The 13,479-nt window shown below is 41.3% G+C and overlaps 2 protein-coding genes across 2 annotated transcripts; one reads left to right on the top strand and one right to left on the bottom strand.

The window, feature by feature from the left end:
* Positions 1 to 1,117: 1,117 nt before the first annotated feature.
* Positions 1,118 to 2,380, bottom strand: LOC126564830 (uncharacterized). The gene is made up of 2 exons (XM_050221947.1): positions 2,155 to 2,380; positions 1,118 to 2,064 (listed from the first exon to the last, which is right to left on the bottom strand). Exons 1-2 carry the CDS (start codon positions 2,378 to 2,380, stop codon positions 1,118 to 1,120), a joined length of 1,173 nt encoding a protein of 390 aa, XP_050077904.1.
* A 5,448-nt stretch (positions 2,381 to 7,828) lies between these two features.
* LOC126564174 (A disintegrin and metalloproteinase with thrombospondin motifs adt-2-like) lies at positions 7,829 to 11,107 on the top strand. The gene is made up of 7 exons (XM_050221133.1): positions 7,829 to 8,260; positions 8,521 to 9,308; positions 9,372 to 9,500; positions 9,569 to 9,688; positions 9,747 to 9,879; positions 10,283 to 10,801; positions 10,868 to 11,107. The coding sequence occupies exons 1-7, from the start codon at positions 7,829 to 7,831 to the stop codon at positions 11,105 to 11,107; spliced, it is 2,361 nt and encodes a 786-aa protein (XP_050077090.1).
* Positions 11,108 to 13,479: the final 2,372 nt, after the last annotated feature.

Below are 13,479 nucleotides of genomic sequence, written 5' to 3'. Positions count from 1 at the left end.
AATTTGCCCACGCACTCACGGCATTTGCGAACGTGAATATTGCACCTTTTACTTAGTTTTTCCTTTAAAAACCCAACTCACCGCTTAGCAAATGCTCATTATATCGCAGCTTGGTTTTAGTTTTTTTCCTGATTCTTGTTCGATTTATTTTGACAGCACAACGTTTGACAGCTGGCGTGCGCAAAGAAAAAAGCGCGATTTTCCAAGTTGTATTCGAGCAGCAGTTCGGCTGCCCAGGTGACAAATCGAATCGGATTAGCCCGAAACTGCTATAAACATATTTTCGCCGGATTCTTGCAGTAGAATGTTTTGCGATTTTAAATGCACTTGGTTGAAAATATAGTTGCTGCGGGATGACGTATATGTTTAATATTAATTTGGAATATCACATTTATGATGTGGTTATCAAATTACTTATAGTTGCAAAAGATTTAGAAAAAAACAATTTGTTTTATTTCCTATGTGACGAACTGGCCTTATAAAATATTTTAAATTCGAAAGATTGATTGAATAATAACTCTGTACGAGTTGTTACCTTTTTTTTAAGTTCCTTAATTATTGTTTTCAAAAGTATGTGTCAATAAATAGAAGGATAACAATTTCAAATATTATTGCAGTTCCTACAGGTTTGAATCTATGCTATTGTTAAAAGCAGTTACAGTAGTTTTGAAATGAATCAGTATTTTCGACTACATTACGAAAAATAAAAGCTTTATTCATCGTCCTAAATAAGACAAATTGTATGAAATTTATGAATAAATCGGTAGCCTATTTTGTGTTGGACTCCAAAATTGTTTTTTGAAATCAGACTTCAAGTCAAGGGTTTTATCAATCCCTGTATCTCTCTCTCTCTCAAATAATCCCAATGGTTCAAATAATCCCAATAATATCCTTTGATATTATTTAATATACAATTATAGTTTCAAACTCGAATAATATTTACTTATGTTCAAAAGAACTCCAAAAAATGATGGTTATTTTTCCAAAATGACATTCGTTTTATTGACTAGATCCTGTACATTCTATGGCATATTCATTACACACAGAAGAGACTTACAAATAAAAAGAGCGTCCGATTGTAACCTATCTAATAACTGTACATCACAACTGGGTAAACTTACTGCAACGATATTCCATTATTGGCTGAACTTTTTTGGCATATGAAAACGATACCGACATTATTATTTTTTTGCTTGCACATTACTAGTAATACTAACGGTCGAATAAAAGAGGCTGAATAGTGAAGCACAGTCAGCGATAGTCTGAGAAATGGACTGAAAACGGGATACTTTGGAACAACATGTGGCTGCAGCATCATTTCTTGCAGTAGAGATCCGTACAATCGTTGTAGGGAAAATATGGTGTAGGAGAGTGAAAGGAACATGGATACTTTTAACGAAAATGCCACATTTTCCTCTATCTCGTCTGGTTGCGTGAAATGTTTTCCCCGGTAAAACTTTACCACCGCTTGTGTGAGCGTTATCACTAATGCGACAGTCGGTAGGATGATGCGAATGACAATGACCATGAAGCGGACGATGTTGTGATTAACCATGCTGTGTGTCAGTTCCGTGCAGTACTGTTTGGGCTGGTGTTCCGCGCTAGTCATCGGTGCAATTGTAGTAACATCAGCAAACAGGAACAGTGGCAACGATTCAGAAGCCGCTGTGAACCACACGAGCAGAATTGGAAGCCGTACACTAATGCGACGTTTGTTATATCGATAGTCGATCGTTAGGGATCTTTTCTGGGATATCGTGTCCGTTGCTACCTCGTAGCTGTTTTCCTCCGTCAGAGATTCTGTTCCACTCTCGGCGTCTGGTGTGATGATTGCATTCTTAGCCAGGTCCACTGCCAGATTGTACGAGGAGATGGAATGGAAGTTAAGCCCAACAATGAAGTAAACGATCGCAACACTAGTAAACGTCTCCAGTCCACTGTACAGTGTGCAATGTGTGCTGGGAAAAATCCAAGTCTGTCGAAGGATGTAAAACATTTCCCAGTTGCTTGCCAGTAGAGTGAGGACATCGACAAATGCTATCTGCAGCATAAACAAGAGCGACCCTGAATAAAGACAAACGCACGGTTGATGGTGATTAGGCACTGTAATCAGCATAAGATGTTCATATATGTTTTGCGATGACTCGTGCTTACCGCTAGGTTTGGCGCCGATGATTCCTTTTATGAGCACGAGATTAAGAACGATTCCCGTCACCACGATAACAGCATTGAAAACGTACAGCAATGCCAGCTCGACAGGATCATCGATGGCTACTTCCGATGTAGATTTGTTGTTCAGGCGGTCTACGTAGTCACTCGTACGCGTAGAGAACACTTCACTGCTGAGATAATCTTCAACTGAGGTGTAATCATCATCCATAGTTTCCGGCACCAGTTAAACACGTTTTGAAACTTCCTAGCTGAACAACGACCGTGCGATGGGAGGCTTACGATCCGTACGCATGCACATTTGAATTGGAACTAAGCCGCAAGCTGTTTACCCTGTTTACACACCCTGCTCGGTCGTAAGCCATAAAGCACAAGAATCATGCCCCAAGCGGTAGGAATGGTGTGGCGTTAAGAAGCTTCGATCGGTCGGAATCACTGATCTTCATCTTTTCGCGGCAAGCAACATGAGAGGAAGCAGTCGCACGTTGAAGAAATGCGAGAGGACTGCTTTCTGTCGTTATGTTGTCTGCTTCGTAGCGTGAGCCGCCCGTGAGTGGCACACAATTAACCATAAACACACACATTTGTCACACATTTATTTATATCTTCTACTACAGGCGGGCGGAACTCCAGTGCAGAGGAGTTCCCAAATCTTCCCGATGAAAACGTGTGCCGGTGTGACGATGATGATGGTGTTAGTAGCGAGAAGTTTGTGATTAAGCGGCCGACAAGTTTTGTTTATGGCTTAGAACGGAACAGAAGTAAAAAAATATATATGCTAGCTGCGATCGACTCGTGCGAAGACACGATTGGTCGTTCTACCGGATGCAGTTCGATTAAATGTGTGTGCAACTTGATCGCGACACATGAGAGCATGCTACCAGCCAGGCAAGAAACGAATGTCAGAAGAGCCGGTTCTTTTCCCATCTTGCTGCGCGATTGTAAGGCAAAGAACTTCATTCTTCGCGAATATACGCCAAACAAAGAAGTTAATCCATTTGAATGCAGCAAAAGGGTGCGACTGGATTGTCACGGAATGAGAAAGAAATGAAATGAAATAATAATAATAATACTACAACCATTAAGCAAATCACCCAGTGTTATACTCGATGCACTCGCTAGAAGCGCATCAGACAAAGAGTCGGATGGGCTGGAACGAAAGATCAAGATCAGGTCTGCTTTATTACGCATGGAGCCGTTAGTCAGTTTTAATTACTGTTTGGCAAACACTTTCCATTTCCATCATAACACATCTTGATGATCTTTACCTCCTGAGATGCTGCACAGTAAATTTGTAACAATGACTTACTGTATGTATGTTATAATACGGATGGAGTGATGAGATAAACAAATTATGATACATTATTAGTGAAGAGCACGAAAAAAGTATGTTAATGAAACACAATTACAAATTAAATCCTAATTGTTTACTGCGTAAGATGATTTGAATCTAATAAGAGTTTTAATGCTGATTAACACGTGTTCAGTTGATATACAGCCATATACGAAAGACATCCATAGAAGCTAACAGTGTGTGTTTCTGAAAATAAAAATTAAATAAATGTAGATACATCAAAAGACAATAATTAGATTGCTGAGCTTTCGTGCCATTCCATAAGCTGAAAATTGTATTATTCATAGTTGATTAATATAAGTCATTAGCATGAAACACAAAGCCTAACTGAAATTTGGTTCCAAACCGAGCGTATGCTTTTGTACTGTGTATGAGGTTTCTCTGCTGGTTTACAGATTAGAATATCGCCAGACAAATGATTTTATTTCTAAAATTGTGGATAAGATCTAGAAAGAAAGAAAAACAGTATAAAAATCATGTAGTTTTTTTTTTTTAATCTAGGCAAGTTTGGGAAGACTTTGATATTTGTTGCGGAAGCGACAACAAATGTAAAACCTAAAAGAAGAAACATGCGCAAAACTAAAGTACGCATTTATAAATTAATGCATTCAATGAGTGCATTAATGCTCACTGACTCACTCATGTTGGCATTTTCATTAAAGAGCACGTCGTCGAGACATGGTCCGGTCAACAATAGATGTCCAGGAAACTCGATCCCTGACTGCAGCTTCCTATCCATGTAGGCACCCGATCTCCGACAGGTCACCCTTCACCTGATCCAGCCCAAGAAGATCGCTGTGCTCGCCTGACGCCTCGTGCCGAACTGGGGGTCGCTGACGAATACCTTCTTGGCGGGGCATGAGTCCGGCATCCTCATAACATGCCCCAGCCATCGTATACTGTCGGTCTTTGCTACCGTCAGGATGTCCGGTTCTCCGTATAGCTCAGCAAGCTCGTGGTTAATCCTTTTTCTCCACACTCCATGCTCGAACACACCGCCAAAGATGGTCCGGTTCGAGCATTCCAGTCTGTTGCCCTTTTTGCAGACTGGGTGAATGACGCCCAGTTTCCACTTCTCCGGTAATTCTTCCTGTTCCCAGATTCTCGTGATCAGCTTGTGAATTTCGACGATAAGCCTCTCCGGTCCCATCGTGAAGAGCTCGGCCGCCAGTCCATCAATACTAGCAGCCTTGTTGCTTTTAAGCTGCTTGATGGCGCGGGCAACCTCATCCAGAGATGGCGGAGGCACTTCGTCTTCTGTACTGTCGCTGTCACTGATGTTGTTGCTGCTGCTGTTGGCTTGTTCTGCTACTTGCACCAACCTCTCCTGTCTCTGCTCCGTACAGGTGTCCTTCGAAGTAGTACTTCCACCTTTCGATCAACTTCCGCTCGTCTGTCAGGAGATTTTCGTCTGCGTCCCGTCACATCGCGCTTTTATGAGCAATTCCACTCCGTGCCTCTTTCAATCTCCTGTAAAACGAGCGGGCGTCCCCCGACTGAGAGAGCTGTTCCAGCAGCCTTTCATCTGACTCTTCAAAGCGGCGCTTCTTGACCTGGAAGAGCAGGGTCTGCTGTTTCCTCAGTCGTTTGTAGTTTTCCACGTTCTGACGGGTTTCATGCTGAAGCATGAGGGCGCGTGCTGCATTATTCTCGGTTAGTGCACGAGTGCACTCTTCGTCGAACCATTCCTTTCGCTGTCTGGGTGGTAAGTGGCCAATTTTCAGTTCGGCTGCTGTGCTGATGGCTCGTTCCACCATACGCCAGTGGTCTCCTAGGGGCAATGCGGGATTGTTGTCCGAGAGCACTTCCCCGAGCGCTGCCACATCAGCTTACCTCAGCCGACCCAGATTGAGCCTTGGGGTAGGCTTGCTCCGTTAGTTGTTGACCACGGAGAGTTTCTGGCGCAGCTTTACCATTATTAGGAAATGGTCCGAGTCGACGTTTGCGCCTCTGTACGTTTTTTCGTCGATAATATCCGAGAAGTGCCATCCGTCTATTAGAACGTGGTCGATTTGGGAGTAGGTTTGTAGTGGTGATCTCCAGGTGTATCTGAACCGAGGGGCGTGCTGGAAAAAGGTGCTGCGAATGCTCATTTGCTAGGAAGTGGCAAAAGTGATGAGCCTGAGGCCGTTGTCGTTTGTCAACTGGTGGGCGCTGAAACTTCCAATTGTTGGTTTATATATGCCACCTCCCGTCCAACCTGAGCTTTAAGGTCTCCGATGACGATCTTCACATTATGTTGTGGGCAGCGGTCATACTCCCTCTACAGCTGCGTAAAGAAGAGCTCCTTCTCGTCATCAGTGCTCCCAAGGTGCGGACTGTGCATATTTATGATGCTCAGATTGAAGAACCTGCCACGAATTCTCATCCTGCACATTTTTTCGTTGACTGGCCACCATCCAATCACCCGTTGTTGCATCGCACCTAGCACCATGAACGCCGTACCGAGCTCACTCGTTTCTCCACTACTTTGGTAGATTGTGCAGTTTCTACGGTACTGGCATATCATTGTACCCTTCCAGCACACCTCCTCAAGTGCTACTATCTCGAAGCCGCGGGCTTGGACCTCATCTAATACAATTCGGGTGCTTCCATCAGTTGTCAGGGATCTACAATTCCAGGTTCCGAGCCTCCAATCGCAAGTCCTTTTTCCTTGCGGGTGTCTGTATCGATTGGTCCGTTGCGGTTATATCTGTTGCTGACTTTTCGTTGCGTTATTTGTTTTCTAGGAGTGACTTGCAAGGCCTCTCCCCCAACCCCCTGTCCCCCTGATTAATGTTGACGAAAAGAATGTAACCTTTAGTAAAGCGATGTGCGATCGATTCCACGTTGCTAAACAAAGAAGGAAAGATAAATCTTTCTCGCTTTGAAAATATTGATCAAGGAATCGAAATTAGTATGTATAATTAGTATACAAGAACGAAACGTTTTAAATAACGAGACTTTATTCTGAAACTCAATCACAGAACTTGTATGTCTTGAAAGGTATTTTCAGGTACGGGTACGGCGCAATCCAGTAGTGCTTCCATACTCCGTCGAAAGAATGAAAGGAAACCACACCGGATGTGCTTCTGTCCGCAGTTAGATAGACTTCTCCTGGCGAGATAAACGGATCCACTGACAGGTACTGATCCTGATCGATCCAGGAAATAAGCCTATCCGCCAGATATGGCTTATCTGTCAATCCTCATCAGCTTATCCGATCTATCCAAGTAAATCTGGCAACGCACAAGCAACTGTGATAGATTTCGGATTCGATCACTCCTTCGTGTGATCGGTCCACCCAACGACGCTTCGCTTATGGTTTTGTTCTCGTCAGTAACAATGATAAATGCAATAAATGCTGGTATATGGAAGCATATGAATAAAACATTAATTTCATGCAGTTAGTTTAGGCGACCCATTAAACAGTAACGATCGCTATGTGTGGTATTGGTTTGAATTTGAATGTGATAAAGAAATCGTTTCTGTGTAGGTTGTAGAAATTCAAACAGCAAATGTAATGCTCTAATTTATATGGCCACCTTCCACCATATACGCATTTATATTCGTTCGCATAAGTAGATCAAACACGATGGTCCAAGTTGGAATGCAGGAATTAGTGTGACAAGTGAATACAAACACGTTTAACCACTATTATAAACTGGCGTAGTAGTTGTCTTATCTTTCGCTAACTAGATAGTAGCCAGGTCAAGGATCCAGTCGCCGGAAAAAGCCATGGATCAAAACACACTGCACTTGACACACCGCAAACCGTCATCCGGCGCAAAGCGACGAGTGTCATACAAATGGATGCAATTATGATAAATCGAAGCTGCGCGCACAGCTCCAGAACTTCCCGACTGCTCATGCAAACGTGCACCCACTGCTTGGTACCCGCATCGCGTGTTGAATTTGAATACCTTCGGCAAACATCCACACGGCGTAGCTCACAATTGCAGTTACTTTTCTCCTGTCTCATCGCTTCAGATGACAACCGTTTGGCCGCAGTTGGGGTAACAGAAGTGCGTGTGGTTTTGAAGCTTTTTTTTTATTTAATTTCTTTTCCAACGTAGTTGCATCCTTGTCTTTTTCGTCCAATTCCGTACCGTGCATCTGTGCCACTGATCTCATTTGCTTGGTGCGTCGAAACGATGGTCGCATAATTGCGTCACTCTTGCAGAATGCCAAATTCCCCCTAAAACCCATTTAAAACCTTCGGAAGAGAATAATTTCTCCTTCAGTTGGGTTCAGGTAGCTGTACGGATCAGTTACTTGTTTTAACGTGATTTCGAAGAGATCGCAAGTTTGTAGTGATCGTAAGCCATGTCACGAACACAGTGCATTGTGTTGACTGTTGTCGTGCTGATCGTCAAAGCGTTCGGTGTTCTATCACACGTTCAACAAATCAAACAGCTGTTTCAGGATGGACTTTCGAGTGCAGAGCGTGTAAAGTATTTTGGCAGTGAAAATGAAAGTGATTGGCCTTACTACGAGGTGGTGAATCTTGAGGTGCATCGTCCGAATGGGATGAAGGATGTGGGAGACTTTAACCTACGCTTCTCCTTTCGGAATGATTCCATTGTGCTACATCTAAGACCGAACCAAGTGCTAACTGTGCCGACGATGGTGTATACAACGGAACAAGAACGTGTGGCGAAAAAGCTTGGAAAGGATGATCCGGCTGCTGGCAAGCATTTTGTGCATAATGATGGAAATTTCACTGCTGCAATATCTACCAATGGTGACGATCGATTCGTATGTACTGAGTTGTAACATGATTGATATGTATGCATTAGAATGAAATATTCATTTATTGTTCTTTAACTGTAAATAAGAAAGAGTATGCACCTCAAACCAAATTATATTGTATTTTATTTATATTATATTTCTATTTACGTTTTTTTCCATTTTTGATTTTTGTTTGATGGCAAATATGAGAATTTGATCACATGTTTACTCTTCAAGTATTGATGAGCTTAAGCGGTGTTTATTTATACATGTTTTGCTGCTTTCAGACGGGAATATTATTTCTCACAACAGAACCGGTAGAAATTCTTCCCTTGGAACAGCAGTCACCATCTCTACAACTACATTGTTCTTTCGGAAAGCCACATTTAGTAAAAGCACTGAAGCTTCCTACAACTTCCCCCGATGTGTCATATGAGCTAGCGCGACGTCGAACACATAACGAGATTCATCTGCTGGGTGACACGCTTGGTCAAATGAATTACTCCTCTTCCGAGCTGGAGGAATTGGATGCCAGAAATGGCCGCAATCGAAGTGCGCCCTCAAGAAGTAGTAAACCTATGGTGGAACTTGCAGTATTTTTTGATGAAGCGGCCTATAAAACGTTTGGTCCTTACTTCGACTATAACGATGCAGCGTTGCGAGACTTTCTGCTGGCGTATATTAACGGTATCCAGGCGCTGTATCATCATCCGTCGCTTGGACAAGGCGTTGATATTGCGCTAGTGTACCTGGAGCTGATGCGCATCCAGCCCTCCACGATGCCACACTACAACGGGGAGCGAAACCTACTCCTGGACTCGTTCTGTTCGTATCAGAACAGCTTAAATCAGGGCCGCTGGGATATGGCATTGTACCTGTCGGGGTTAGATTTCTATGCAGTTGAAAATGGTCGTCGAAGCGGTGGAACCATGGGCTTGGCTACGGTTGGTGGAGTGTGTTTAAGCGAGTACTCATGCGTAATTGCAGAGTTTGGGGCGCGAAATGTGTTTGGTAAACCGTATCCATCGTCGGGCTTTACATCCATTTTCATCGCGGCTCACGAGATCGGTCACAAGTAAGAATGGCAAACTACAGTATTATGCTGCAGCATGTAACATACAATATTTTCATTATTTAGCTTGGGAATGCATCATGACTCTGTTGGCAATAGATGTCCTAAGGATGGGTTTGTAATGTCTCCGTCAAGAGGAACACAAGGAGAAACCACTTGGTCTTCGTGCAGTGCCGATGTCATATCGCAATTGAAGTATTGTAACCAAACGAAAAGGTATTAAAAAAAAGTTGTTACATAATTCATTCTTTTCTCATTTGCAGTTGGGCAGGTTGTCTGTTCGAAAAGAATTCGAAAGTAGCAGCGGAATATGATACTACAAAATATTACGACCACCCGGGTCAGGCTTGGACCGCCAAGAAACAGTGTGAGGTTCTACTAACGTGAGTTCATCGTCATAAGTGTGTTTGCATTAGAATTACAGTTATATTTTTTGTTTAGCGATAAAGATGCCATTCTAGCATCTTCTGAATTGCCAGCAATTTGCCAGAATCTACGGTGCCGTACTCCTCATCGAACCGGATTTTATTTTGCTGGTCCAGCACTTGAAGGCACTGACTGTGGTGATAGTAAGGTAATATTTTCATATGATTTTTCATGAATTTACGTATGTTTTGATACCACGAGATAAAATCCTAGAAAAACAACAGTTCACAAAACTAACATTGTGTCCACACAGCATTCACAGCACAATATTCACAGCATTTTGAACATGTATTGCTTTTTGCATACATTTAGGCTGACGAGTAAAAAGCAGGGCTCTTTGACTTGTTTTGCTTAATTCCCGTTTTATGGTAGCACAAATTTATGTTTTTGTGGGCAACAGACATACATACTTTCCTTCCAAAATGTTTCAAAATAAACATATTTCATGTGAAATGGTCATGAATATTTTACATTAATCCACATAAACCAATATATTTACTGTTTCGCTCGTACCCTTCGGTTGCAATATTATTAACATCATTTTTCCCTAGTGGTGCAAGGGAGGGTCATGCACAAAGCAGAAGAAAAAACCTACCAACCTTGTACCGGGAGGATGGAGTGAGTGGAAGGACGAAGATTGTGTTTCCGGCTGCCTGGAACAATCGAAAGGATTTAAGCGACGAACGCGCCACTGTGACAATCCTGCTCCAGTGAACACTGATCAAGGTTGTGAAGGTGTAGCACTGGACGTTGCGATTTGTGACGATGGAAAGCTATGCCACGCGAACCGCGAACCGGTTCAGTTCTACGCCAATCGTCGGTGCCGAGAGTTCAGCCAATTGCTTCCTCGGCTAGATTCTGAAGGACGCGGAATACAAGGACCATACGACTCGAAACGATTGTGGATAAGCTGTGCAATATACTGCAAACGGGCCGATAGCGATGCATATTATGCGCCACGTTTCGATCTAAATGATTTAGGTGTAGATTCTTACTTTCCCGACGGAACGTTATGTCACCGTGAAAAGGGAACGAATTATTACTGCCAGCAGCATCATTGCTTACCAGAGGTGAGTGACCTGTGAATGGATATCAGAGATATGATACGAAATCAATTTGATTCTACATACTTACAGAACTTTAAAACATCTAAAATATCTATCTGGACTATAACCGACGACATACCGGTCGCTGGAAACGCTTTGCCGATGGACATCCATTTTCTCAACAGTGCAATAATAAACTATCTTTCCTTGGATAAAAATATCACTCCATTGACCGGTACATGGACCTTAAAGCCGGAAGAGCTACCGAATGACGATCAATGGGTAGACCAAGATTATTTAGATTTATCTTACAGTTATAGAATACAATGAGATCAATTAACAAACGGATTGTAGCTAAAACTTTTGAGTAATATGTTAACAGTATGTATGTTTGCTAGCTTCTTTTGCAATCACGATATTGTTATACGAATTGTACGAATTTATGTTTATTTATTAAACAAACAACTTTTACTATTTTTCTATTAGACTTAATAAAATAATGGTTTAGAACATTTGTTTCTCATTTTGAGAAAATATATGTCCATATAAATTCTAACATATTATTTTTACATAAAATAAAAAGGAATATTTGAGTACATGCCTTTTTAGAAATTTGTAATTAGTAACGACACATGGCGATGAGCCGTCATATTGGAATAAAATAAGTAGTTCTCACTAAGTAGAATATTTAAGATGGTCTTTTGGCTTGTCTTATAAACTTTCATCAGACAAACCTCATTTCAAAAAGGAAGATGAAGTGTCTTCTTGTAAGAGCATATTGTGGAGAATTTAAAACATTATTTATTTATTTATTAACAATTAATTATGACGGTACAGTGCCATATTGTCAACATATTGTTAAGGCATTTCCCCCTTATTCTTTGCCTTATCCGGGACATACTCGGTTATTTAAAATACTATTCTTTTATTTTTTTGCTTTTAAGTCATTTTTCAAGCCTTTTCAACAGTTGAATAGAGGTGGCTATAGAAGTAAGGGCGTATTTTTGGTCATTGAAAACGTTCATTTCAAAACACGATTTTTTTATCATAACGAATTTACATCGTAAATAAAACAAATGTAAATTAAAATCATGTACTTTCTATTCTTCTTGCGGTCCGTTCTCCCTGCCGTGTGCAGACCGGCGCTTCTACCGCTTCAGTTACCGCTATTAACAGCCATAACATGATTCTGCTTATATAATGCAAAGCTCGATATACGATAAGAAATGATACTGTTGTATATAAAGGTTTAGGACAATACAACGCAAGTCGTTATACTTCAAATAAATAAATAAATATAGAAAGATTTGCAAATGTCAGCTTTGCTCTAGAGTTATAATAACTAATCGCTGTCACTTCTAGTCAGCTGATTGTAAAACATCTACCAGGAGGTTACAATCAGTTGTAAACGTGACGTTTGTGTTTGATTTAGATATTTTAGCACACCAAAGCATGATAATCCACTTAGAAACTAATGACAAAACAAGTTTGACCGCTGTTTTGGCAAATGTGTAAATTTAAGTACGAAGCAGTGGTGCTGTAAATGATAACAACATACGAATGGATCGTTTTGCCTACAGACACTAATAAGATCGCACAGGTAGCGGTCAATAGATCAAACGAAACAGAAAGACAAATATTATTCGCCTTACTTGTTTATGGTTGGTCTTACAAGGTTGAGTTTAGTTGTTAAGCTGGCAGATGGTTGATGAGTGTAAAAAATATGTTGTAAGATAACTGTTTCAATGAATGCCAATATAAATGTCGGTGGTAAGATAACCAACAGTAGTTTCAATATATGGCCAATTGCCGGCTTTATCATGACTATTGTAGACTTTATCTGTAGCTGTTATCTTTGAGTAATTGATAAAGAATTCAATTGTTTCATCATCAAATCAATCAAATATGGACTGGTAAGAAGGGATGAATTTATGGCTACATGCATGTTTATCCATAGTTACCAACGTCGACAAACACAGTGAAGTTTTTAACCAGAGTTAAAACTGTTGAATGACCTGACTTTGACTTTGCCATATCGTTTAAAACGATTCTACATACTCTCTGATTCATTTTCTCATTACATTTTTATTCTTAATTCTTCCGCATTAAATTATTTCATTACCTGAAGTTTAAAACTGAATATAATTAATAAAGGAGCTTATTTTGAATAATTTTTTGCATTGTTTATTAGATCACTTGAGCACATTCTGCGAAAAGTTTTTTTTTAATCTTATAAACATACCCTTAACACTACGAACGGTGACAATCATTACCAGAAGGCAATAGAATGCTATTCTGGAGTAGCGTTCGGTAGTAAGAATTGCAATAGTGCAAATTCCAACACACTCAAAGAAAAATTACATACAGTTGCACCTGATCAACAACGATCGTCTATGGAAAAGAGAGTTAAAGAAAGGGTACGAACAGCAGAGAGATAGAAAAGAGGGAGAGCGAGTCGCGGAACGTTCGTTGCGTGAGTTTTCATTAATTTTCCGCATTCGTCGTAGCCATGAGCCATGGTGGGCCCACCACACGAGAGATGCAACGTGCGTCGTCCAGGTCTCGGTGTAGTGGTGCGGTTGGGTTGCTGTTGGCCGTGCATATATATGGGTGACGCACTGGAGCGCCTTCTCCAGATGAATCGTCGCCCTGGTCGCCGTGGTTGTTCACTCAACAATTCATTCCGCAAGTGCCAATCGAAC

This window comes from Anopheles maculipalpis, chromosome 3RL (genome assembly GCF_943734695.1).
Source record: "Anopheles maculipalpis chromosome 3RL, idAnoMacuDA_375_x, whole genome shotgun sequence".
NCBI classification, from domain to species: Eukaryota; Metazoa; Arthropoda; class Insecta; order Diptera; family Culicidae; genus Anopheles; species Anopheles maculipalpis.
Note: the sequence above shows the minus strand (reverse complement) of the source record. Positions and strands in the feature narration are given on the sequence as shown.

Coding starts and splice junctions, on each gene's coding strand:
- LOC126564830 (XM_050221947.1), bottom strand. CDS start 2,380: ATGGATGATGATTACACCTCAGTTGAAGATTATCTCAGCAGTGAAGTG. Junction 2,065..2,154: donor CATCGGCGCCAAACCTAGCG/GTAAGCACGAGT, acceptor GTCTTTATTCAG/GGTCGCTCTTGTTTATGCTG.
- LOC126564174 (XM_050221133.1), top strand. CDS start 7,829: ATGTCACGAACACAGTGCATTGTGTTGACTGTTGTCGTGCTGATCGTC. Junction 9,501..9,568: donor GATGTCATATCGCAATTGAA/GTATTGTAACCA, acceptor TCTCATTTGCAG/TTGGGCAGGTTGTCTGTTCG. Junction 9,880..10,282: donor CTGACTGTGGTGATAGTAAG/GTAATATTTTCA, acceptor ATTTTTCCCTAG/TGGTGCAAGGGAGGGTCATG.